The following is a 27,513-nucleotide window of genomic DNA, read 5'->3' as shown; positions in this document are numbered from 1 at the left end:
AAAACAGATATTCCCTATGGGGGCATATACATGCTGCCCCCCCCCAGGCCGGAGCAGGAGGACATGGCCCCGGAGCAGGAGGACATGGCCCCGGAGCAGGAGGACATGGCCCCGGAGCAGGAGGACATGGCACAGGAGCATGGAGAAATGCCTGAGCTTGTTACAGAAACCCTAACAGGTCTCACACACACACACACACACACACACACACACACACACACACACACACACACACACACACACACACACACACACACACACGCACACACACACACACAGATAATTTTGCTATGACTTTTTTTTCTTGACCTTTTCCATCCCATACTAAATGATGACTTGTTTTGCCGTTCTTCCTCCTGTGTCTCGTTGGTCAGTGGAGAGTCTTCGCCACATCCCAGGGCTGACGAGGTGTCCGTACTGTGAAGAGGTCGTCCTCACAGAGACCTACAGCAGGATGGGCAGCACTACCTGGTTGCTTTGCTGCACGTGCGCCATTACAGGGTACGCGTTTTCAGCTGTAGTGTGCAGTTAAAGGTGTTATAATTAAAGACACGCTAGAATTGTTGAGAGGGTTTCTCTTGCAAAGATTGACCGTGCACACCCCTTATCTCTTCCGTCCACAGGTGTGTTGCAGGCTGCTGTTTCATCCCGTTCTTCAATGACCGCTTCAAGAACATTTATCACCGCTGTCCGAGCTGCCAAGAAAACATACACACCTACAAGCCATTCTGACACGAAGGACACTTAATAGCAGCACTAGTGCTATCCGTACAGCATGAGCAGCCAGTTCTGCCCTAAAGTGAGGACTTCCAAGGGACTTTGGAGCTGTGAGGGACTCCGGGACACGACTGTTTAACCTATTCAGCCAATATTTCCTGGATTTGACTACTTGTGTTTGCTTCACACACTGTGGGAGTCAGCCTCACGTTGCCTCCCAGGATCTGGGCAGATACCAGTGCAAAGGACTGCTCACTTCACTGACGAGTTGAGGGATGTTTTTAAGGGGAATTAGATGAAGTACTTATCCATAGTCAATGTATACACTACAGTAGTTGATGCATTCATCTACAGCACTAAATTGCTTCTGAGGTGGAAACCCTGCTCTCGAACTCCAAACTAGGCTCATACCGGAAGGTGCTTCTGCTGCTGATATTAGGATTTAGCTTTACAGTACGTCATCACCTAATGACCCTCGTGACTGCATTCCTCGGTTTAGGAAAATATATCTGGGAACGTTTGTTATCTCAAATGAGAAGGGAAATATATGGATGAATATATGTAAACACGGGTGTGTGGGATCTGACAAAGAACTGTAAGCATACACCGTCAGCTAATCAGATGTTGTGGCTCTTCCTCACCTTTCTTTAGTCTCGCTGAATATGAAATATTATTTATAAACTATTGTCATTAACAACGCTCACAGTACACCACATTTTATTGACACGTGAAGGCATACAGTACTTATATATACATATTTTGGAGTATGTACAAAATAGAGAACCCATGGATGTTACACATGTAGAAAAATATGCATTACATCTATATAAATATGTACACAATGTGCAAAACATATGGCATACAAACAACAAGAGGCGTGGCGTGGGGGAGGTGGAGAACGACAGGAGAGACTTTGCTACGAAGGACGATGGAAATGTCCCCAGAATAAATGGATTTTTACTGAAACGTCTCTTCTTGTGTGACTAGCTTTAGCCTACACTATAACGAAGAAACAGGACACTGAGAAGCAGACTTCTAAGTTAAGAGGGTTATTCAACAAACCACTCGGGTATTAAGTGCTTTTTAAAAGATGAAATCAAGGCAGGATCCGACGTACAGTACAGTATAACGAGGGAGAGCAGCCATTATTGCTCTTCCCTGCATGGAAAGTGGTGTCACAAAATAAATCTTAACCCCAGCCAAGATGTTTGTCCGATATGAAGGAAAAACAACCAACTCTGCAAACCAAAAATATACACATGAAATCCTCTTTACACAGAACAAGGTACACGTTTACATTTCCACCTTTAAAGAATAGTGATAAATACACAAACGTGTGAGAAACTGAACAACAAAAATGTGATAAGATGTTCCTCTGCCTTTTTTTGGCAACTAAATATGAAATTTGACAGCTTTAAAAAGTGACTTACAACACACAGGAATCAATTAGTGATTCTGACTCGTCATCCTATCAAGGATTTCATTCTCGCATTAATGGGAATAAAAAAGAAACCTGCAGTCCGCTAAACCTGGATCCAAACTCCTCAAACACCAGGAGATAGATCCGCTCTGAACGGGTAAGAAACAGTCGCTTTAACACAACATTTGTAGGAAATAAACAAACATGCAACAAAGCCCGGGAGCAGTGTTGAGAAGAATGTGATCCGTTTCACGTAGTTGAATGATTTGGATTTGATGATGAATTCTGCAGCAGTAAGAGCATGAAATAAGCAACACAAAAAGGCAGAAAACACATTGATTTAAATGTAATAAAACAGCCTGATGTGACTCCACTTCCTGCCAGAAATGAGCCTCACCAGAAGAGAGGCAGCGCCCTCTAGTGTCCATGGGTGTAACGACAGTTGAAGTGGTTACAATGGACAGTAAATGTGATTTCCACTGCTAACGAGAATAAAAAAGGACAATTTATGACATCAATCTGATTTAAAAGTGCGATACAATAAGCATTAATCCCTAAATAATATCCTCAAACTAAATATCCTTCAGTTTTAAGATTAAAAAAGCAAGTACGACGGCTTTAAAATTAGCTAAGCCCTCTTGGTTGTGTATTACACCTCAAAAAGGCGTGTGTGCGCTTGTAGGACACCGAACAACACACAGATAAAAACAGTAAACAGTCATCAGATCCGTTTTGAAGAGAAAAGTTTGGAATCTTTTTCTTTTTTGGAATAGCAAATTACTTCATTTCATTTCATAGATATTAGCTCTTCATCTTCAGACTGCCTGTGGGCGACGCGAGTACAACCATGCACACAGAGACACGGGCGGACATGCAGAAGACGGGAAGACAAGTCCACACACACGACATGCTCCTCACACACGCACGCACGCACACACACACACACACACACACACACACACACACACTTGGTGGCGGAGACAGTCAGTGTGTTCCACCAGGCTAATATTACTTTAGAATATCCTGATTCCTCCAGAGGAAGTTGGTCACTTGATTGAAGTTAAAGCAGACTGACTCATCACTGATGGCTAGTGATGCAGTAATTCCCCCCCCCCCCCCCCCACACACACACACAGTGCCGGGACAGCTAGATAAAAAGTTCATCTCCCCTTAAAGACATTTCTATTCCTTGATATAACTCGCAGTTTTCACTTTTTCTGGGAGTTTCTCTCCGTGGCTGCTGTCGAAGAGCCAAATAGAACAGACTTCCTCGATACAAAGCAACGAAAATTGCAGGAAAGGTTGCTGGGGAAAGGTAAAGCGCTCTTATATTAGGCTACGTAATTATGCATGCTCTTGAATTGAATTGTGGGACGGCTTTATATCCTTTCTGCTTACAAAGGATGGTCCTTTGTACCCTTTGCTTAGTGGGATTATAAAAGGACGCATTAAAGCTCCTTTTGCTTCCAATTTGGATTCAATACTTCCAGCTTATTTCACTACGTTAGCAAAGAAAAGACGGTTCGGCCGCAGCCCGTCTCTCAAACTGATATTTGTTCCCTTTCTGTCAGTTCATCACGAGTAAAAAAGCTGCCAACTTTGTGAGTGTAGTCCCATTCTGTGGTTAAAGTTACATTCAGGATTACATACTTGGACAACAACTGCAGTATCTCCGGAGCGGTCGGGTGCTCCGGGGCGGCCGAGGCGCGCCGTCAGATATCCCTCCGCCTCTTTAAGTGCATAGCTCTCACGTAGTTTGAGGATCCGGCTCCTCTCGTCGTTTAGTCTTTGGAGTCATTCACATCTGACATACACATCAGACGAGTCAGCACATGTTCAGTGAGTGGGACCAGTGTGAAGAGAGAGAGAGTCCTCTCAAGAAGGGGACGTCCCACTCCGATCAAACAGGGACAGGTTTAGAGGTCCAGCTCCTCCAGTTTAGCCTAAGCTCCTCCAGGTGAAGTGGTTCATAAACGAGGCTGTGCTGTAACCAGGTCAACACCAGTAGACATTGTATTGGGAATAGAAGCGTAGGCCTGTCACGATAGTAACAACTTATTGAACGAAATGACTGAAACCAGGATATCAGCAAACATGACTTAGTTTTTGTTGAGGTTATCTTACAATATGGACATGACCTTATTTATCTTTCACTGTTTCAATTTATCGAGGAAGATATTGACACTGATCTTTTTTGACGTAGAGTAAGGGTATCTTCCTTTATCGATTGACGTACGATCTATAAACCGGACTTGGATTATTTCTGTTATCCACCTGTAGTAGGATATGTGGGAAACCAGTCTCTTTTTGAGTTATTGCACAATATATCGATCAAACATCGATCATTTTTCGGTTTTTTGTTTAGTTTTATGTGGCAGAAAGTCTGTTTTATTCACTGTTTTGGTTTTGTTGTATCTTTTCACATTGAAATTCCAACAACCGAAGACTCCTAAGAATAAAAAGTGAATTCCTCTTGTAAAGGCGTATTGCATTATGTTGCTAATAGATTATCATTGTGGCCTAAAATGCTCTTGAAATGACAGAAATGTTACATATTGCAACTATTTATGGGAGATTATGTCGTCCAATAAAGGCAGTTATCGTGACAGGCCTAGATGATCTCTTTCCAATATGTTTATAAAGGGTTAATCTGTGAGTCGTCACACTGTGTTGTAATCACTGGTTTTATAGCACAGTTTGCTCCAGTGGAAACACAACTCTCCACCTGCACGCTTTTATATTTACTTACATTTAAATGAAGTGTTCAAACTGAAAGCCAACCAGAGGAACCTCCAGGAGGATAACCGGGGGGTATCCTTTCTGTGGTCTGAAGAGTATTTACAGTCCGTGCTACCAGGGGTCATTCGGCTCCTCCTCAGACACTCAAAGTCTTAAAGTTTAGATCCCTCTGGTGGCAGGACACCTCAGTGACGTGGTGTTTCAGACCCTCTTTGTGCAAACTGCTGCTGTTTTTCGTCAGTGCCTGTCCAGCAGCTGGTCCTGCAGGGCAGTGGGAATATTACACGTGGTCTGGGTGTAGTGGTGAAAGTGGAATGGCACGGAACGCCATGTTTTCCTTCTGGAATCTCAACCCGTCTTCCTCTCCCGGCTCAGCTGTTATATATCTGTCCCCCCCCCCCGGTCACTCCCAGTGCAGCTGCAGGTCCTGACCGTCCAGGAAGTCCGACGGGATCCCGAGGGGAGTCAGGGACCCGGCAGAACCAGGAGGCATGGTGAGGTCCAGCCACTCCATGTTGTCCAACCCTGGGTCGGACAGGCCCATGTGTAGCGAGGAGGGGGAAGAGGAATCACAGAAGGAGAGGTCCGACGTGTCCATGGGGGAGTACGCCTGCTGCTCCATCAGCTGGGCCTGCAGCTCCTCCATCAGCCCCCGGGTGCGCGGGTCGGACGCCGGCGCCGTCTCAGCCAGCGTCTTCTCCAGGAAGGCCTCCAGCTGGTTGTCGGTGGCCAGCGAGGAGAGGCCGGGGCCGAGGGAGGGGCTCAGGACGGGCGGGGGGGCCACCTGGATCTGAGGGGGGGGTCTGGAGACGGCCGTGCTGACGGGGAGGGTGAAGATGTTCGCGGTGACCGGCAGGGTCTTAGAGAGAGACACCTGAGGGTCCTGCTGGATGAAGGGGGTGATCTCTGGAGGAGGGGGGGGGAGACATGTGGGAGCCATTAAGCTTCTTATGGAAGTGGTACTTTGAGCTGGATATTTGAACTGCTTACTCGTTGCCTTTAGATACATTTCCTACATTTTAAGCATTATTTTAGCTCAATATTTCTACTGTTTCTCTGACCTGAATATCTTGACTGTTTATTTATCACTTTCAGCTGAATATTTAAACTGTTTATGATTTAAGGTGAATATTGCAACCATTTATCCCATCCCTTTTAGCTTAAAATATCAATTAATGATCTGCTAAAAACTAACAGCTTGCTTCACCTTCCTTAGAGCTGAATAAATGAATATATATTTGAAGTCAGAGCAAGATATTAATCGGTGGAGCTGCTCATCAATCTTCACTACCCTGTGGAACCTGCAGAGCCTCTGTGTCGTAAACAAAGACAACATAAATATCTAACAGGTCCGCCATAATGTAGTCTGATAACCTAAGCTATTATATAGCCCCTCATAGTTCCCCTGTGACTCTCTGGTCTTTCCTGGGTGTGTCTGTGTCTGTGTGCCCCCTTACCTCCGCTCTCTATCAGGATGTCAAACAGGTCATCCATTTGCTGGCTGGTTGCTGTGGGAACCTGGAACGAAAGTGAACGGGTTCAAGAGAGAGGAATTCTTCAAGGCTGGAAACTGAAATAGTATTTTTTGTTTATTCTGAAGTGTGTGTGTGTGTGTGTGTGTGTGTGTGTGTGTGTGTGTGTGTGTGTGTGTGTGTGTGTGTCTAACCTGTGAGACGTTGTTGACGTGCTGCATGTTGCGGCTCTGTTTGATGGCATCCTCGTAGCGGGGGGGCTCTTTTGTTTTGGGAGGCTGAGTAACCAGAGAGTTGTGCTGAAGGATGAAGGTCGGCTGGGGGGAAGGAGACTGGAGGAAAAGAGGTTAGATTAGGAGGTTTGTGAGGATTAGATATTCAATTATCTATTATTAAAGTAAGATAAATTTAAAATGACAGCAAATCCCAAAAATATCAAGAAATATAGAAAGAAAATAATTATAATAAAATAAATTACAAAAAATAATGTGAAAAAAGTGCACAATATATCTGAATTAATATCAAAGCTATATTTAAGAAATTTATAAAAATATGCAAAATATATTTGATGAAAAATAAAAGCTGTAAAGAAAATAAATAATACAAATAAAAAAAGAAACTTCAAAATTGTTTGGGCAAAAATGTGGAGAATCGTCTCAACAATGCTCAAATGTCACAATATAAATGATAAAACCAACATACAGTAGACAGATATAGTTCAGACTGAAGCACCGGTACCTTGCTGAGGGGTCCGTTGGAGGTGTGGTTGTTGGGTGAAGCCCGGGGAGAGACTCTGTTGTCGGGCGAGCTTCTCAGGAAACCCTGGGGACTCAGCTGTGGCCTGGCCTGGTTCTCCAAACCAGCGGAGTTATTGCACATCGTCAGAGTCTGTGGAGACACCAGAGGGAGGTTAAAAGCAGTCATACCCTATTCACGCTCTCTCAGGCTGAGGCTCTTGATGACCTTTAAAATGTGTTTTAAGCCACATTTTCTCACAGAGATGCAGCTGTGTAAGTGTCTGACCTGCAGCAGGGAGTTGTTGTTGGTAAACGGCTTGGTCGATGACGTCTCCATCTTAGTGGTTTGCAGCTGAGGACCCGGGGCGTGCACCAGGCCTGGATTCGGGACTGTGGTCTGCAGAACAGGCTGAGATCATGGGAGAGGATGTAAGAACATGAATGGGAGTTTACACATCTTTGCAAAGCCCCTAAAGCCGGTAAACTCACTCTCACAGTGATCTAATGCTGCAATTTGCTGAACTCACAAGTTATTTTTAGGTGTTTCACTGAAGCCAAAGTACTTTGAGGATGGTACTTTTTTGGTACCACCTCAATTAATGTTCAAATAAGCAAAGCCAATACTTAAAGTTGGAGTAAAAACAGTGCAGAAAACTGATTGGTCAGAGAGAAACACCACTAGCATGCTACGGGACATCCTGCACAGCGTCGTAGCCACAGTTGTCATGAATAGTATGCTAATGCTAATGCTAATGCTAATGGGGGTCCTAATAAAGGCGTTGCTGCTGCTCACCTGCAGGCTGACGGTGTTGCTAGGCAGCTGGATGGCGGTGGCGTTGTTGGGCAGCGACACTGGGAGCAGGATCTGGGTCCCCGCCTGGCCGGTGGTGGTCAGCAGGGTCTGAGGCTGCAGCACCTGGGACACCCGGCCCTGGTGGTTGATGAAGAACTGCTGCAGGCCGGGGGCCGCTGGCTGGCTCTGGGTCTGCAGCGTGGGACTCCTGTTGGGGATCTGGGGCTGGATCTGAGAGATGAGCTGCGCTTGGGTCTGGAGCTGGATGGGCTTACCAGAGGAAACCGTCACATCCTCCAGCTTCACCACCGAGGGGAGGGGGGAGAGAGAGGCGGAGCCCAGGATCTGATTGGGGATGGTGGCGATGGTGGATGCACAGTTTGACAGAACTGCTCCTTCCATCTTTACCACGTTAGAGTTCAGGACAGCAGGACCCACAGTGGCTGTGGGAGAGCCTCTCTTCTCCACCTCCAGCTGCATCTTCAGCTCCTCCACCAGCTTCTGCTCCTGCTCCAGCTTCTTCATCAGTTCCACGATCTGCTGCTCCTTCTCGTGGAGCCGCTTGTCCTTCTCCTGCGGGATTTGGAAGGACTGGAAAGTGGGGGTCCAGTTGGAGGTCATCATGTGCGTTTCAAACGACGGAGTCTCAGGCTTGCCTCCGTCCTGGGGGGAGCGGTCGGCGGGCATCGGTGACACCGGCGAAGCTGGGTTCATGTTCTCTTGTGCAGCCAACTGCTGGACTGGCAGGACTATAGCGGGGCTTTTCACCTCCATCTGCATGGGGGAGAGGGAGGAGGCAGGATTGTTGCTCGGAGCGGAGGTGCAGTGGTTGTCCTGGAAAGGCTTCAGCCTCTCGATCAGATCTGTTTTTGTTCCTGACACGGGGAGGCCGCGCAGCTTCAGCTCCAGCTTCAGCTCAGCCACCTGCGCAGAGACAAGGTGTGAGGGGGACAGAGACAGAGGTGCTTTATCAATCCCGCTCACTGCCACGGAGAAATACTACAACAGGACTTTGACAGATTGCAAGATGCTTTGTATATTAGCACTCTGAAAGGCTGCAGAATCAACAGGGTCTCTGTGTATAAACTTCTGGCTCGATCATATGGGTACCCTTAAGTTCTACACTGTCAACAAACATCGACAAAATATGGATTTTTGTGCAGAATAACTTCATTTCTTTCCAAACTCTGTATAAAGCACATAGGCTGTCTGTTACCTTTATTAAATAATCATTATTTAACTAGTTAATGTGATTGGCTAATGCTTGCTACAAATACACACATTTGCACTGCGAAAATCTGGAACATTTCAAACCATATTAAAAAAATGAACACATTTGTAACGAGGTCAATATAAGACTATTATTTTTAGATTACTGAATGTCTTGAATGCATGCAGTGTTCTGTTGTTTTTGTAGTTGTTTGTGTTGTCTTTAATTGGGTATTTATTAACCGTATCTGTATGTGTGATGAGATGTTGCTAGGCAGATTAAATCCCCTGTGGACAGAACAGACTCTGTTTCTGTGTCTCTCCTCCTGAATATCTAGATCATTTCTCCCTGAATGTTAGATCTTATGTGTGGTTATCAACATTCCTCCTCTGGCTGTGAAATATCTTGACATGGTTTAGTTTGAACACCCTTAAAAATAAGGTTAATTCTCCCCTGCTACAATTATGTCCTTGATTTATAAATGCCAAAGCTACACGGGTGAGCGGTGGCGGCGGCTACCTTCATCTCCTCCAGGTTGGCAGGCAGGACTCCCGGCTTGCGGTTGGAGAGCGGGTTGATCGGGCGACACAGAGATGGCGTCACGGAGGCAGACGGGGGTGCGGTGGGCAGAGACACCATGATGGAGGCGGGCAGGCTGCCGGCGCTCTGACCCTCCGCCACAGGCCTGCAGGGAGGAAGAGACACGAGGTCAGTGTGAGAACAGGAAATCATTTACACTACTTCCGCTTCACATGATGAGAAAAGGAAGAGGAGGTGGGAGTATTATTGGAGGGGTTATTGAAGGGGAAAGAAAGACAGGAAAAGAGGAAACCATCCATCCTGTGCCTCACTAACAAAGCTGTGAGGACATTTATGAATCCAGCAGCCGGTGAAAGAACAACAGTTAATGTGATCACACGCAGAGCTGTTATTGGAAACTAGCTAAAGGCCCTCCGGTCATTGAGAACATCAATGTGTGACATTCTTTCAGGCAGTTGAAGAGTTATCGAGGTGAGCAACACGAGAAATAAAAAGCATTTCTACGGAAGCCCTGAGAGGCCAGTGAGATTTATTTTGAGATGTTTGCCATCTCCTTGCATGAGGATTTATATCAGCAGAAATCTTTCCTTCCTCTCTTGCCTCTCAGGGCTTCCATACTACCCCCCTACCCCACTGTATGAACCTACTTGAGCGGTGCTGGCAGGATGGTCTGGTAGTTGTAGTGCTGCTGCTGCTGGCTGAGGATCTGCAGCTGCAGGAAGAGCTGCTGTTGCTGCAGCAGTCGGGCGTAGGACGAGTCCATGGGCTCCTCGCTGGCCTCCAGCTTCTGGTCCGGAGGAACGTACTGGTGGTACTTCAGCTTCTTCACCCGGGACTTGGGCTCTTTGTTCTTCTTACTGCGGCTCTTCTCTGAGGGGGACTTCTGCTGGCTTTGCTGTTGAGGGAGGAAATAAGGAGACATTTGTCCAGCAGCATTTAGCGACTACGAGGAGTTATGTCATATTTATAGGTGGGGAATATATGCTCTTACCTTCACCAGTGTGGGTCCTGGTTTAGGAGGAGCAGGCAGCTGTACAGGAGTGACAGTGGGGCGAGGAGGCTCCACTGCAGAGACCAGTTTCATAAAGTCTGTTGTTGCTTTTGTAGTATTAGGGAAAGACTGAGAAGCATAAAGAAGCCACTTGTTACTGGAATGCAAACAACTGACTTCTTTTAATCACTGTAAACTCTAATGTCAATGTGACTAAGCTGCAAAAAGTCGGGTATTTTTCTTACTAAATTACATTTTTAGACGTGCATACACAAACAGAGGCATGAACAGTGCTGAATCTGACCTGCAGCATGGTGTTGGGCATGGGTGGAGGCGCTGGAGGGAGTGGTGGAGCTGCTATGACTGGAGGGGGGGTCTCTGGCACTCGGATCTCTGCAGGAGACGGGAGTGAAGCCTGAGACTCCTGGCTGGCCGGCTGCTCCGGGGACAGGGCTTCACTGCTGTCTTCCTCCACCACTTTGGGGTAGTTCACCTGGCCCACTAAGAGACAAGAAGAAGCACTTTACCACTCGCTGTTTTTGGATCTGTTTTCCAGTAAAATATCACATGTATCATCACTCTCTGCAACCCCGTCTTCCTGACAGAGCCCATTAAGGCAGAAATGCTCTGAAAGCCCTGGCTATCATCACCGCTCTCTCACCGATTATTGCCTGTTTAACGCTGGAGTCCACCGGAAGGATGTTTTTCTCCACCAGCTCCATGGGGCCGGGTCTCTGGGCGATCATCTCGTTCAGGTTGTCGGCCAGCCGGGCCCTCTTCAGTCTCATCTGGGTGGCCTGGAGTGACGGCTCTGCTCCGGTCTCTGAGGAAAAGATGTTGTTTGAAGTCATAACGTTGACATTCAAATGTATAAATCACCACCTGAACGCTGTGCAGCTTCCATTTTCTTTTGTGCATGTCTATTCTTAACGTGTTATTTCTGCACAGTTGCAGACAATAATAAGGCTTAGTGTTTTCTCCTATATTAAATGCAGAGTTAAAAACGCCACTCCTAGAATTTCACACGTCCTCCACACACAGAGAGCAGAGACAGGCTCGGCACTCGACCACTTGTGCGAGTTGAATAGTTTGGCATCAGTTCATAACTTTATCTAAATGGGAATTCACCTCCTGGCATTCACTCCCTGTGTTTCCTTGACAACCACTGTTTAGGTAGAAGACAATAGCTGGAGTAAAGGGCGATAAAAAGCTTTAAAAAAGAACATATTTTAGCTTTAAATAAGTGCTTTGTGGTGGATTTAATTTATGGTGATAACAGAAAACAACCAATAAATGTTTTGAGACACTCCAGAGACAGCATAGTTTCTAATTGGATAACAGTGTGGCTGTAGAATGAGTGTACGTGCTGTATTTTTGCTTTTTAGAAGCTTTAGATGTAACAAAGGAACACATTCAGCACATAGAGTGTCCTATCTGAGGCTGTTCACTGTCAGGTATGTCCTTCTTTGCAGTGCTGGCTGGAGAAATACTTGCTTCTAGCCCTGTGTCTGATGCCACTTTGAATCCCATGATGTTTACTAGATAACAAAAGAAGTGTTTGTGAGGACTACAGAGTCACTGGTACCTTGCAGGATGTGCATCCTGACCAGCTCCGCTCTCTCTGGACGGCTGCGGATCTTGTGCTTGAGGAAATTCTCCGTCTAAATAGAAAGAGAACCGTGAGTAAATCATCACATTTTCATGCGCGTCTTTGCTAGTCCAGAAGTATTTTAGCACTTTATTTCCCAGCTGGGAGCCTTACCCTGGCTCTCTCCAAGCTGCGGATCTGCCCATGGAAAGCTGCCGGGCTCTTCAGAGCTGCAACACAGAACAGTTTCATCAATGCACAAGAGAAACCATAACGTTTACAGTCTGTTTGCAGAGAATAAATGACGAGGAACTGTGTATTTCTGCATGTTAAATGTGGTGATAAGTGAGCTCTAGGTGCTGTTAGGCCCATTAAGTCTGACTACAATGTTAAAGATAAATGATCTTAGATACAAATAGATGAAAACATGTTTATTATTTCTGGGTTCATACACCCTGCCCACCCCTACGATCTATCAGTGATGGACAGCTGACAGACACTCACGTGGCATGATGCCCTGATCCACCAGCTGCTCCCGGGTCCGCCTCTGCTGAAGCCTCAACTGCAGGACTGCACAAAGAAAGAAGAGATTATGTTATAAAAATAAGAGAAACATGAGAAGAAAAACCAGGGAAAGCACACAGAAGCATATAGATATAGAAAGGGGAGTAAAGTAGGAGAGAAATGAGACACCGCTCACTTCCTGCTCTGTAGACAGCATACCACAGCGTCATTTATAGAGGGCACTCAGCACTCAAGATGTAGGTTATCCTACCCGTCGAGCACATTGAAATACACTGTGCCCTAACGGGTAGGATAACTACAGGGTACAGTGGAGGAACTATTCGAGCTAGTTCTGTGCTGGCAACTGAGGGATTTCTCTCACACCTATGAGGTAACTATTGCAGCTTCAGTTTGAGAATGGGATAGTGTTTCACTTCATCGCCCCATAATCCTGTCTTTATAACAGACATATCACGGGCTGGCACAAGCAGTGTTGTCACGATGCTGGAATTTAAGGTTTCCAAACAACACCTTAAAAAAAACAGCAGCATTCAATACCAGTTCTGAAACCACAGTGAGAAGGTGACCTCATAAAAAGGCTTATAAAACAAGGCCAGTGTTTTCACAGACACAGTTACAGTTTGTAGTGTGTGTGTGTGTGTGTCTGTCTGTCTGTCTGTCTGTCTGTCTGTCTGTCTGTCTGTCTGTCTGTCTGTCTGTCTGTGTGTCTGTGTGTGTGTTTGAAAGCAAGAAAGCTCAGCTGGTACTGGTTTATTGAAACCATTTCAAATATTCAGAAGTTATTGTGAAAAATCTATATTTTTGACCACTAATCTGAATCCTGCCACTTCAAAATGCTTCCCAACAAACAAAACCATTACAAGGCCATCACGACAACCCACAACAGTCACTTATCATGCTGTTTTAATAACCTGCATCCCCAGCATTAGCCTAGGTGAGTTGAGGAAGTAGCATTTAAAACAAGAGGAGTGCTCACCTGCTCTGAACCTAGTGCAGAAGGGGGTCTCTACCTCCATACAGGCCATTGTCTGTCTGTATAAAGGCGCCTATAGAGCCGTGCACACACTGAGGGGTTAGACAGCCGTTGTGTTCGAGCCCCACAGATGCAGCTCACAGTCATATCCTCTCTGAGCTGCAGTGCAACATGATCGTCTGAATGCTTCTCCGAATTAGAGAAGCAACATTAGGCCCATCCTCTGTTCCTCCCAGAAACTTTTACTGCAGCCACAATCCTCGCCCACCCCCGCTACTTCCCTCCCTCCCTTACTTAGCAGAGTTTGGGTCTGTCTGTAGGCGATACCAAAAACCGAAAATAACAACTGCATCATTAAGAGGCTATTAAGCTGGGGTTTTCCCTCTCCTGTATATAGGTTTAGTGCATGTAAATGGTCTGCAAAGGCTAAAATCCACACCCCACTGTCTAAAACGCTTCCAATGTCATCACCTTAACATCCGGACCATAGTGACATCACTAAATAACACTCTTCTTCTATTGGCTAGTGCTCCAACACATAGTAATAGTGATAGGCTAAGGGGCGGGACATCTCTAAGCGGTTGACCAATCACAACAGAGCTAGCCAATCAGAGCAGACTGGACTCTGGTTTCAGACAGAGGGTGAAAAGGTGCTGCAGCACAGGCAGTACGAGGAAAATAAAGAGCTTTTCTGAACATTAACGCATGGAGACATGTCAGTAGAGACACTACATACAAACATGAACCTGGAAATGAGCAGAATAGGGCCCCTTTAAAGCTATAAGTACAGTTTTTAGGCTTTAATGTTGTCCCGCTGAGCCTCAAGATAAGGATGTGTCACATTACGTTTGAAGCGGAGCCCTAATTAAACACTGACCATAACTACACACACTTCCCCTTTCACAGGAGGGGATGCGTCAACATTTACAAGGAAATACAAGCTTTTTCTCCAACAGGAAACAGCTGGCCTCAACCTATATACGGCTTTTGTCTCCCTCATCAATGTGGTGATAAACAAAAGATGTTTCTTCCATTGTAACCTCACAGATGGAGTCATCTTTGCAGCCGTGCACCAACGTCATATATGACCTAACTCTGTCTGGGAAAACTGCAGCTTTCGTGGTAAAACATTCACACATGTTGTCTGAAGGAACTATACTCTGGTCGAGGTTTAGCAGGGCTTGTTGTACAGGGACTATACATCCTTATCCTCAGCTTCACTTGGGGAATAGTTGGAAAAATGTATGCCGTAGACTTCCAGTCAGTGTTGTTGTCCTCGGATCCTCCGGGAAATGCTGCTCAGCCTGACAAACATGTCGACCTGTGACCCGTTCTGGCTGAGCAGAGAGGTGGATGACTGAGCTGTGTTTGCACTCACACAGAGGCGCGCAGAGAGCAGGTCAAGGGAAGGAAAACAGGAGAGCACAACAACACAAGTTGGCCGATCATAGCGGATATAATGAAGGAAACGAAGAATCAGGGGTATCAAAAGAGGAAGGAATGACATGTTTATAGACGAGATGCAACATTAAAAAGGAATATCTTGACAATTACGGAAATTCACTTGTTTTCTTGTCCAGTCAGGGGGGAGTTTCACACCACTTCTCTGGTATCGTGAGTCATAGTTTAGCATAGTTCAGAAACTAGCATAACTTTGTCCAAGGGGGGGACAAAATCTGCCTACAAGCGCCTCTTTAAGATCAATAATGAACATGTTATTTTGCGTGGGTTTAATCAGTAAAAGAACTACCGTGCAAACTCCAGGAAGTCACTGCATTTAGCAAAGAAAAAGCACATGATTCCCCTTTAAATCTGCATTTTGACACTTTGTTTTAATAAGAATTAAATAAATAAGGCGCAAGTTATTCTGTTTCAACAAGCTGTCTAAGTCCTGTCGTCCCACTCTGCTAACCTGAGCTGAAAAGTACATTTACTGGAGTACATTTTGAGGGCAAATATTGCACTTTTACTATTCGCAGATCAAGATTATTCATATAATATACAGATGAGTTTATAACTGATGCTATTCTTTTATCATTTAAGCTACCAAGTAGTATGTTAAGTAATAAAAATGTGCTCCACCTGTACCTGCTGCAACATTAAAGTGATCAACACATTAATGCACAACTCATTAATCAGGAATACAAGACCTACAGGAAAGGGAAAACCCCAAAAGCATATTAGGGCCGCTTATTTTTAGGGCCCCTAAAATAAGCAGGAAACATACTGGTAGTAGCATTTCTACACTTCAGTATCACTACCTCTTCTTCCTTTTAGACGTTTAGAGCTTCATCCTGCAGCCCGACAAACCACTGAAGCTATCTCAGACACCCAGACCTGTCAGAATGCTTGACAGATTAACACCTGACTGGTAAAACCAATAGGAGGGAGGGGGGGAATGCGCTTGGCAGAGTGCTGGGGATGGCTCACAGGGTGGAAAGTATGAGGTGTGAGTTATCACTGGGAGGGAAATGACAGAAGCCCAGATGATGAGTGAGTGCTACTACTGTTGACATTCCTCACAAATGTTCCAGACGAGTTCCAGCGGCACCACTAAACCCTACCATTACCCAAAATGTGTTTAATCCACAGCTCTTTCTGACGTTTGGGACAAATTTCTTCTGATCTATATCGCAGCGATGGCACAGATCTGATCTCCCTACACCATCTAAGCCGTGATTAGGAACTGGCAAAAGAGCAGCAGCGGATCTAACCCGCTCCTTAACTCTGCTAATCCTGTTCCCATCCATCAGGGTCTGAGTCAGTCCCGTAAAGCTGCCAGAACGACACAGACGTCCTGAGCAGCCGGCTTGCACGCTGCAGGAAAAGCTGATGGGAGTTTCAGGGGAGAAAGTCTCACTTTTAATGGCCCAGTTTGAGATTAATGGATGATTTATTCAGTACGTGCCTGTGCGCATGTGTAGCTAAGGGCTGCTTTTTAATGGGACAGATATCCACGTACTGTTGTGGACGGAGGCAGCAGCAAAACGTATTTTTGTCCTTCATTTGTTTGTTATTCATACCGGAGTAAGGGACTTTATTTAGAGTATTTTCTAACGTATCATCAGATTCCTTTCACCAGAAATAGCCGTGCTGGAAAGGAGTGTCCACAGCAGTTCAGTGCTTTGTTTCCTATCGGTGGTCCGGTCTGTTGAGCTCTATATAATGTACAGAATACACAGATCATGTATCGGTTCCTCATACAAGCTCACTTCAAAATATCCCTTTACCTCTGTACACAAATTTATACCATGGATTTAAAGGATAAAAAAAGTGACACCATTTTGGATTTATTAGCTGTTATGTTAAGTTTTCATTTTTGTGGAATGTAATTAGGTTGGTGTGTTTATGAAGACAGTATCCATTCTTTGGATGAAGAATAACCATCTTTTAGGTCCTTTTTTCCTGCCTTTGTCTGTCTCTGCCCTGCTGACTGCACCTTTTGGACCGAGTAAAGTGAAAGTATTTCCCCTCACTCTTCCCTCATAGTGGTCTGTTTATGTATCTCCTGTCCCAGCATGCCTTGAGAGGAGGGTGCTACAGCAGCATGTCCTCACCATTTTTGCGTTCGTTGAGAGGAGGCAGTGGCTGCAGCGACAGCTCCTCCATCTCGTGGGTCACCGCCTCGCTCTGGGGACTCGGCAGCAGCAGACTGGACATCTCAAAGTCCCCCTCGACTCCCAGCTGAGACGCCTGGAGCTCCATGTCGCCTCAGGAGGGGAGGCAAGGAAGTGGGGGGATGAGGGTCACCGTCTCTTTGGTTGTGTCTCGCTGCTTCCTGAGAGGAAACAAAAACAAATATAGTAAATAAAGTAACTGCAAAGAAACGCTATGGGTTTCATATAAATTAAAACCCCCAGAATTATTAGAAACTCAGGATTTATTTATAAATGTCTCTTTCCACAAAATAAACATTATAAATATATTTAATATAAATGTGAAGTTTAAAAATATATAATTCTGATCCAGACATACTGTACATATGTATAGTTTTAAATACATTTAAATATATGTAAAATATTTGTGGGTTTTATTTTATTATTATTATTACAAGAAATATTTATGATTTTTTTTAAATTCATTTGTGGATTTAAAAAAATATATAGTTTGCAGATCTCTTTTGTGTTTTATTAAATATATTTTGGGGTTTTTTGGTTTGTGTTTTATTAAATATATTTGGGTTTTTTTTGTTTGTGGATTATTATTTATTTGTGTTGTTTTTTTTTATTAATTAGTAGATTTTTTGGTCAACTTTTTTGATTTGTGGAATTCTTTCTTCCATCAGTGTTTGGGGATTGTTTTTCAGCTTTTAGATTTTTTAACATTTATATACACAATGATAAATATTGCGTGTGCACATTGAAAACACATCACTGCATGATTCTTCTGTGGGTACCTCAAGACCATCAGTAATGCAGAATAATAACCATCATCCTGCAGGAATGACTACTTCACCAAACTGCTGAAATGTGAAAGGGTGGCATTTCATTAAAGCCATCTGGAAGAGCTCAGTTGCAGCCCAAATTATTCATTAAACGAGATGGCTATTATGCAGAATAATCGCCTCAAACCGCGAGAGAAACAACGCCAAGCTGTGCATGAATGTTCCCTCTGTCCCGTCAGGCTTCATAATCGGTAATATGACGTCGCCGTGGTGGTTTCAAGCGAGGGGAACGGGAACATTTTGGGGATAGAAAACAAACAGTTAAGTATCCATGGCTTCCCAACAGCCTCTTAACGGGCAGACTTGCTATTTATCGCTCCGCAGCAGCACCCACATGTTGCCGCTCTCCGCCCTGATGTGTGGACTTTGGCTGAGGAGCGTTTTGTTCCTATAGGCTGCTTCAGCTCTCCCTGTAGGTCCGTAAAGAGAGACTATGGGACTGATGCTGATGCCTTGCATGCATCCAAACCAAACAAATCCTAATCCCTGTGTGTCATCATTTCTCATATTTGAAAGATTGTATCATGATCTATTTAAAATGCTCTGTTGCTCAGTACTCTGTTCTTTCAAAAACACATGCACTGGATGTCTGCTCTTTGCCAGGATAAAGGTCTTCGATTGTTTAGCTTTTTCAAAAGTATTCACCACTGCCATTTAGACCACACCTGGTGTTCCTCAAGTACAAGTCTATTATATTCCTGTGGTCAGAAAAGAGGGGAGATGAAAGAAGATAAATCAGAAATGAGTTGCTAGAATACTTTTGAAGTAAATGACAACTTCTTTTTGTTTTTCTAATATTATTTTCACCCGTTTTTTTAACCAATCAAAAACAGAAAATGGTGAATTTTATATCATTTATAAAAAATAAAAATAATCACCCCTGAAATTCATGATTGCAAACTTAATTAGGTTAATAATGACACAAAAAAACTAAAAATCTAATCATAATTATCGTCCAGTGGAGGCGATTCAGGCAGGAGTGTGTGCGAGAGAGGGGTTTTAGCCTTTGCAGACCACTAACATGCACTAAATCCTATATAAACACACTGCAGGAAAGGGAAAAAACCCCAAAGCACAGCAGGGCCTCTTTAAAATCAGACTGCCTGTTTACTCTGTTATCTGTGACATGTTGCGTGTGTGTGTGTATTCTCAGAAATCATGTATTGAAACTGGAGTCAATCCCCGTTCCCTTCACTAACAATCAGACTTCCAGCGACCGCTGCAAAATGACTCTCTAAAACTTGGCTTCTGATCGGCAGTCTCTTTCTGGCCCCTTAATGATGATGAAGTGGCATTAAAAGTCCGCCGCGCTGCAGACGTTACCGAGGCCTTGATGTTTAACCTTGGTGGTTTTGCTCTGACAGAACAGCATTACCGGCTCTGCAGTAACAGCTTCTTTAGTGGCGAACACGTCTCGGCTCTGTAGCGTTTAAGTGCTTTCTATGGCTGAGAATCAAACTGTGCATCGTGAGCTGTGAGGCCTTATGCTTCACATATGCCGTGCCAAGGCAGAGCAGTTAGAAAGAGCACTCTCTGCATGCGTTCACTCGATGCTATTCTTCTGTCTCGGGAAGTCATTCAGCAATGAAGTGCATGAACATCAGCTATTCAGGTACTGGATTTCCCTGCAGAATGATCTTCCTTCCCTTCAGTGTCTCCGACAAAGAGGTTGTAACACGAACTGTGACGGAAAAATAAACCGCACCTGATTGGTATTTGAAGTATCTGGCACTGAACTAATATCCTAAGTGAGATGCTGCGGGATTATCTGATGCATGTTTTGATTGGGATCAGATAATAGCCACTTAGTTTGGAGTTTAGTTTGAAAGGAATCCAGGCTTTGATCACATTTACAGATCTGGAAAAGCATGTTTGACAATCCTGGTTTCACTAAGGATTCTGCAGAAGGAAATACAACATGTGTTTGTGTGCATGAGGCGAGAAGCTAGACAAACAGCAGCTTGGTTGGTAATTGCACCAATTGTTGGTCATTTAATAATATTTAAGCTGTAGTGGATGAGCTCTTTCCTACCTGTAGTGGCAGAGGACAGTGAGGAAGAGAGGAAAGAGACGTCCGGGTGAGTTCCTGTGAAGAGTGGAGCTAAGCCATGGAGTCAAACCTGTGAGGAGAGAGAGTAGCAAACATAAATATCACTGATGCAACTTTACGATCCAGCAGGATTGTAACTTCCATAACCAGAGGATTAGAGTTATGTTCAGCCCTGTAATGTTTATTAAGTCACAGTGAGTTGTTTCCGTTCAATTATTTTCTTTTCTGTGAGTCCAGACATGTTGCTTTTTGCTGCTCCGTCTTTCTGTGTTTATTAAAATCAATTACAAAAGTCCATGGATGTCATATCACAGACAGCAGGACTTAAAAACAACCCCAAAAAGAACACAAACTTATGCTATTTTCAGGTCAAAGATATAATAATAAATATCTCAGAGAGTAAAAAAGGAGACCAACTACAAGAAAGCAATGTGGTAAATTGTCAAGTAAATTTCCCCAAATTACAGTGAAAAGAATAAAATATCAGGCGTTTTTCTAGACAAATATAGTACGACTGCGTCCACTTCCAGCCCAAATTAGGCCCCGCCCTCTTTCCGGTGAAACTCCTGCATCAGATCCAAGTGGAAAATAATAGTGTCTTCATGTCTGAAAGCTGCTGAGTCATATATTGCTCCTCAAACAACAAATGAATCCAGAGTTCTGGTTTCTTTATTTCCAGAAAAAAAGGAGAGTAAATAAGGATCAGAAATCTCAGTCTCAGTCACTCGTCCCCCGGCAGACCCACCGGACTTCCATCCCCTATTTATTCTCTGTAAGCTGTCTCTGCCGTCTGACCAGACATCTGACACCATCTTCATACTTCTGGACTCATTAAACCCTTTCTGACCAACAGAGAGATTGTTTTCTGGCGTCACTTTAAAATTTTACAGGGAGAAATCTGCCTCTTGGTTTGAGGGCGCAGAGACCCTGTGACCCGGTTTAGATAAAACCCTGGACTATAATATAATAATAGAAAGATCTGCATCAATGCAACACAAATGATGCTTACAAATGAAATGAGCACAAAAGCAGACCCTGTCGCTTGATGTGTTTGAAGGTAAGTGGAGAATAAACCAGATGCTAAGCACCACTTGAAGAGGCCTGAATGAAAGTAGCCGACACTCAGGGTCTCATCAACGTGACGAGTAGACGTTGCTAGGAAAACCTGCAGCGGTCTCTACGGCAGAGGAAGTGGATCCTCCATGCAGAGACAATAGGAACCGTGAGCGCAGCGCTGTAATGGAGCATCAGGCTGCAGACTGAGCGAGGAAAAATCAATCAAACCAGAGAAGCTTTCAGGACTCTTCAGGACGGTTGCTAATATAACTAACTGCTTCATGAGTCACATTACGGACGCTAACGGCAGATAATGGTGCTTTACAACGTATATATTTGCCTTTTACGGTTGTTTATTATCCTTCACCACAGCATCATTCAAACAGCATTATCGTTAAGCCTTGATCTCCTGAAGGTGCTTTACTAACATTTCCCTAGAAATATACCAGGGATATATATAATATATAAGAAGATCATATTTGCACAATATTACACATTTTGCAGCAGCTGATGTTGACTTCCTGCAGGTGTGTTGCATAGAAATACTACATGTAATCACACACATTACATAAAAACTTGTATTAAATGTATATTCTATCGATACGGATCTTTTTTCTTAGACTTTACATTATTTAATTGGCATAAGTGTACATTTTCTGATTTAAAGGCTGATTTACACTAAAGTGATGCCATTTTCAATATTTTTAATTACCCAATAATTCATTATATCCCCATTTCTGATAATTAATAATCAAATGTCTTATTGTTTAAATGTTTTGTAAGAGCACAGTCAACCCAAGAAAATTTGATATCCACTTTATCGACCAGGTCAAAAATGAAATGATCAATAAAAACAACAAAAACCCACTTTTTCTGGGCTTTTTTTCCCCTTTCTCTTTTAATATTTTTAATAGGAAAAAATTGAAAAATGAGACCTTTTAATATTTTGTAAAATAATATAAATTCCCCAAAATTAAATATGTTAAAAAAAAAAAAAAAAAACCGTTAATTAGCAGGTAAATGCTTTAAATCGTCCAAAATAACATACCGAAGTGACAGAAGTATTCAGAGGACTTCATGCTGTTTGTGTTTATGTGTTTATGGTGGGGGGTGTAAATGAAGATACAAAGTGAAAGGGAGAGAGGAGGCTAAAAGGAACACACCACAGTCACGGCTGACGGTGGAATAAACATCAGAATCAAAGAGCAGACCCAGATGGCAGCGCTGCGTGTCGCTCTGCCCCGAGCAGTTCTTTTAAAATGGCAACCAGTACCATGTGTTTCATCAAAGGGCGTGCAGACGTACGGTAAACACACACCGGCTAGCACCAGAGGTGGGCTCAACAGCAGAGGGAACATAAACGTTAGGGCGGTCATATCTCATTCTGCTCCGAGGAGGCAGGGCTGCGTGACCTGCCTCTGGGTGTGTGTGGTATTTGAACCCTGGCACAGGCGATGTAGCAGCATTGTGTTGTGGGACAACAATTGATATTAACAAGCGTACCCATCCCTTCCTGTCAGCACTGCGCACTTACTAAACATGTGGGCCAACAACCTGTGATCCTCTCTGCTCAAAGCAACATGTATTTAAGACAAATAGATATCTGTTTCCACCGCACCCCGACCATGAGAGTCTAAATGAAGTCTAAATAAGAATCTTCCCTTTGTGCATGAAGCTTAAAAAGATTAAGGTGGTAGGTGTTATGAACTTGTATCCTCATGGTTGATGGCACTTACTGCACGTTTTTTGGGATAAAAGCACGAGCTAAATGAAACGCCACGCAATAAAAAACCCTAATAAGGGGATAAAAACTTTCTGAATAACATCAGAGAGAAAAATAGCCTTCACTGCCTGAAATAAACATGGGTATGGGGTTTCGGGGACACACAGACAATGATTGCCAGAAGCTAAATAAGTTCATATTCAATCAGTATTTGTACAGCTAGTGAAGAACAGCAACAGTGGCAACAACTGGACCGCCTGCAAGGGCCTGAAAAGCCAGAGTCCATTTACATGCACCAAAACCTATATAACACACAAGAGAAAACCCCCAAAAAGCATAATAGGACCTCTTTACCCTAAGGGACACTAACATTGCCTCATGTGACGGTTACTTTTTAATATGCACCTCCTAAACACCCTCACAATCGAGCTCAATGCATCTCAGACAAAGCTAAATGAAGCAGGTTTTTTTTAAACTGAGAACAATGAATGGTCTCAGGTCTGTGTTTTATTATCGACAGCAGATCAGAGTTCAGCTAAGTGAACCATTGAGTGGACATTCTGGCAGCGTGATGATGACAGTATCTGGGAGTGTCTCTCGCCCCGGGGCTGTTCTTTCTCTCCCTGACGTATAAAGGATTACACATATGCAGCGCAGGTGAGAGGGTTTATATGACCGTCTGCTGCAAAAATCTTCTTGGTAATTGTTTTACGGCTGGTGGGATTGAATGAAAAACATACTAAAGAGCTTAAGAGCATGTGGATTCAGGATGTGAGACAGCGTTCAAAGTCTATCCAGTGAGAGCCACGTATCCACAACAGGAATAAACAGACTCCTGGTATCTTCCTGAGAGACACCAACACTTCAAATCTCTGCATACCAGGTCAAGGGTTAACTTTACTACAAATAGGCCCGGCTGTGAAGCATTCGTGTGATGAAGTAGCCCCAAGCTCTCACACATTCACTCCACTGACAGCAGGTGACAACTGAACAGTGAAGCCTTGGTCTGGAAGAGCTGGTAAACCATAAACAATAAGGAGGTCTGGTGTCTGTTAAAGGACATAAACACGCCTCTAATGATTGTTTACATGAAAAAGAACATGTGTTGAAACAGTAATAAACACATCTATTGTAAACTTGCATTACAACACACGTATCAAGTTGCAGCTCACACGCACGTCCGTCCAAAATATCCTCAAATAGCATTTAAAATTCTGGATTTTTGTCCAGAAATTTGTTAACAGAGGCCTCTGATATTGACCTTTCACCACCAAAACCTTGTCAGTTCATTCTTGAGTCAGAGTGGATGTTTGTGACAAATTGAACACATTCCTTAAAGGCGTTCGTGAAATATCCTGTTCCTGAGAATGGGACGGACAACCCGAAAACATGACGCCTCTGGTGACTGCTATCACGGACGCAGAGGAATCGAAACAAACCCTAACCCTACCATCTATAAGTCTAAAAAAATCTAGATATCCCACCTCTTAAATCACTTTTAGCATGAAAAAGACTTGCTCATTTAAGTCTCCAAAGAACAAAGCATGGCTATAAAACCGTATACCATCAAAGAGTTTGCTTGTTAAGTCCTATAAAAGGGTTACTCAGCATAAATACTGTGGGGATTAGTGAAATTGCCCTTTAATCCATTAATTATTTAACTATGTGAAGGGGACTTAAAGAAATCACACCAATAGGAAACACACACACACACACACAGCATGAGAACCACTCTATGTCAAACTACAGATTGAGTGTGCAGTTTTCTGGGCCTTAAATAGGACGCGTCTGGTTCCAACAGAAATGTCTCCTTTATCCAAAGATAAGACAGAAATGATGTCATCTGTGGCTCAGTCCCTGGAGTCACCGCTCTGCTCTGTTCCCACAGACATGTCATTTCCTTCCTTTGTGGACTTTGCTGAAAGGAGCTTCTAAAAAGAGTACAAAAGATCAATGGCTGCATGGCAAACACAATGCCACTGCCTCACCTAGGAAGACACTCTCACAGCAGCTCCACAGACGAACCTCAGCAGAGAGTGGCCTGCAATAAAGCAGTATGTAGGCTGGATATGTAAAGTAGTTTCTGATACTATGGGTTGCACGCTTTTCTGTGGGAAGACGCTCAGTACTAATGCCTCATGCAACTTTTTCCACTTTGAGGAGAGAAGGACAGTCAGAAATAGGACATTTTAATATATCTAATAAGTCTCTAGTGTCCTTTAATTCCGCACTGAGCCCCTAAGCTAAAGGGATCTGGGCAGACAGTCCTCTTGCGAGCTAATACTGCACGGGTGGCTCTAAAATAAGCAAAACACACAGAGATATACGAGACACAGTTGTAAGGATAATTACTTTTCCTTCAGCCGTACGCACAGTGTTTAGGTTAACGCTTATAATTCACACTTTTCAGTGACAGACTCGGGCCGCCCGTGAAACGGACACATCCTGCCACACTTTATGACTCACACACAGAGCGGTGTGTTTGGATTTGCTGCAGCACTACCTCACTTTTCTCACTTCAATCAATGGGGAAGGCAATAAGATAACATCATCAGGTTTACAAGGGAGGGAGGGGGGGGGGCTTGTTAAACAGTGTGCATGGTCAGTAATATTTATTGGTGTTACTTTAGTATCGCAGCGGCGCCGGGTTAGCTGCATGCCATCCTCTTTCTCCTTCATTTTTCCAACACATCTGTGCCATCTATAACAAAAGTAAAAATAGCATCTAAAAGAAAACATGAGTTCAGTAATAGAGTGATCAGTCTCCCAAATCACAGCATGCCCCAGCACTGTGATAGAGTCCTTACTCAAGTACCAAGCATTGAGAGGTATAAAGCAAATAAGTACATTAAGTCAAATACTGAACTTTTAGGTGAGTATTTGCTACTTTCTACTATTATTCAGAGGTAAAGCATGTACTTTGACTCCACTTTATTTACTAAATACATTTTGTTACTTTGCAGGTTTTGATTAATGATGGTGAAACATAAAAAAAAGACCTAAAGACAGCAGCAGTAAATCCAGCAGCTACCCTGCAGTATACAAAGCCATTCAAACTAGCTGCACCTTTACCAGCTCTGAGAACACTTTAATGATCAATCATTATAAAACATATCAGAGATATTATTCTGAAATGGACCAATCAAACAAGGACTGCTTTTACTGTCGCTACTTTAAGTACATTTAGAGGAGAGTACTTTCTACTTTCACTGGAGGAACATTTAGAATACTTTTACTGTGACAGAGTATTCCTACACTCTGGTACTTCTACTTCCCTCTGGTACTTGTACTTGTACTTCTCTCTGGTACTTCTACTTCTCTCTGGTACTATCTCTCCTTGACAACTAGATAGCATTAAGAGCAAGAACACACGTTTCCCGTAGAGGTGTTGTTGACTGACATGGCTGTCTGCAGTATCTGTTATCGCAGTGCTGGAGGTGGGTGTGGGATCAGCTAACGTTGGCTACCTTAAATCTGACAGGTGAGTGAAGATAGTGCCAAATCATTAGAAACACGATGGAGCGGCCATTGTTACAATGACTGAAAACCCCTCAATATTAGTACCAGTCAAACCCTTAATGTCCACATTGTTCCGTTACTGCACCAAGCCTCGTCTGCTCATCACAAACACTGCTCAACAACAACCACCAGCTCACAGTAAGCTCGGCTAAGCTAACCCAAGCTAACCCAAGCTAAAATGCTAAAAACAAGGCAGCCCCGCAGCCGGTCTGTGGACTCACCGATTTTAGAAGACTTGAAACCGGATGGTGTTCGGTTCACAATGAGATATCCATTATCCCAGGGAAATGGTCGTGTGTGTGTTGTTTTGTTTCCTCTAGCTGTGGGATTGAAGTTTATTTCGCGGAGTAAAATGGCTGCGACTGGGTCTAGGTTCGTTCGGATGCGGAGTGACGTAATGACGAAGCCTTGGGGGGGAGTGGCGGAGGGATCTGTCCTGTTTACCCGGCAGTCAGCGTTTATTATCCTGCCGTCAGGATGACTAGTTTTTTTATACTTAATTTCATAACAACAACACTAATACTTTCTATCAACAATATGTCTGTTATTTCACTCACATATGATTAGGTAGTTGTTGCTGTGGGAATCTGGCAGATATTCAAGGTGACATAGATCACAAATTCTCAGAGCTATGCAGTCAAACTGATGCAGGGAAACTCCTTTTAATTGATCAAGTACTCCCAGGACTTCCTTGAATACAGGGCAATTTAATAATACAACTTATCTTGTGTCCTTTTTCGTGAATGAATGCAGTTTTTCAGGTAAAATAATGCAAATAATTAACAAGGCATTATAGGACACAGCAGGATCTAAAAGTACAATTCAAGCACTTTCAAAGTACATTAACCATTTTCCGAGTCTTAACACCTTTATCATCACATATACATTGTTACCATAATTGCATTTAGGATATACACCCTCATAAATTCAATTATATTGCCCTTTTTTATTTTACCAGCTGCTCATATTAACTTTGATTGTATATTTGATCATGTATCATAATCATAATGCTTGCT

At 43.7% G+C, this 27,513-nt stretch overlaps 2 protein-coding genes across 2 annotated transcripts; one reads left to right on the top strand and one right to left on the bottom strand.

Moving 5' to 3' along the window:
* Window positions 1-1,756, top strand: LOC134870573 (lipopolysaccharide-induced tumor necrosis factor-alpha factor homolog). Its single transcript, XM_063892800.1, has 3 exons — window positions 1-178; window positions 375-501; window positions 624-1,756. Exons 1-3 carry the CDS (start codon window positions 31-33, stop codon window positions 730-732), a joined length of 384 nt encoding a protein of 127 aa, XP_063748870.1. The 5' UTR covers window positions 1-30; the 3' UTR covers window positions 733-1,756.
* mrtfba (myocardin related transcription factor Ba) lies at window positions 1,418-26,878 on the bottom strand. Its single transcript, XM_063892798.1, has 17 exons — window positions 26,719-26,878; window positions 20,182-20,269; window positions 17,263-17,483; window positions 12,712-12,777; window positions 12,382-12,437; window positions 12,205-12,280; window positions 11,281-11,442; window positions 10,924-11,120; window positions 10,620-10,748; window positions 10,276-10,523; window positions 9,608-9,773; window positions 7,879-8,802; window positions 7,372-7,494; window positions 7,087-7,236; window positions 6,543-6,680; window positions 6,334-6,394; window positions 1,418-5,782 (listed from the first exon to the last, which is right to left on the bottom strand). The coding sequence occupies exons 3-17, from the start codon at window positions 17,408-17,410 to the stop codon at window positions 5,280-5,282; spliced, it is 3,147 nt and encodes a 1,048-aa protein (XP_063748868.1). The 5' UTR covers window positions 17,411-17,483; window positions 20,182-20,269; window positions 26,719-26,878; the 3' UTR covers window positions 1,418-5,279.
* Window positions 26,879-27,513: the final 635 nt, after the last annotated feature.

Source organism: Eleginops maclovinus, chromosome 10 (genome assembly GCF_036324505.1).
Source record: "Eleginops maclovinus isolate JMC-PN-2008 ecotype Puerto Natales chromosome 10, JC_Emac_rtc_rv5, whole genome shotgun sequence".
NCBI lineage: Eukaryota > Metazoa > Chordata > Actinopteri > Perciformes > Eleginopidae > Eleginops > Eleginops maclovinus.
Note: the sequence above shows the minus strand (reverse complement) of the source record. Positions and strands in the feature narration are given on the sequence as shown.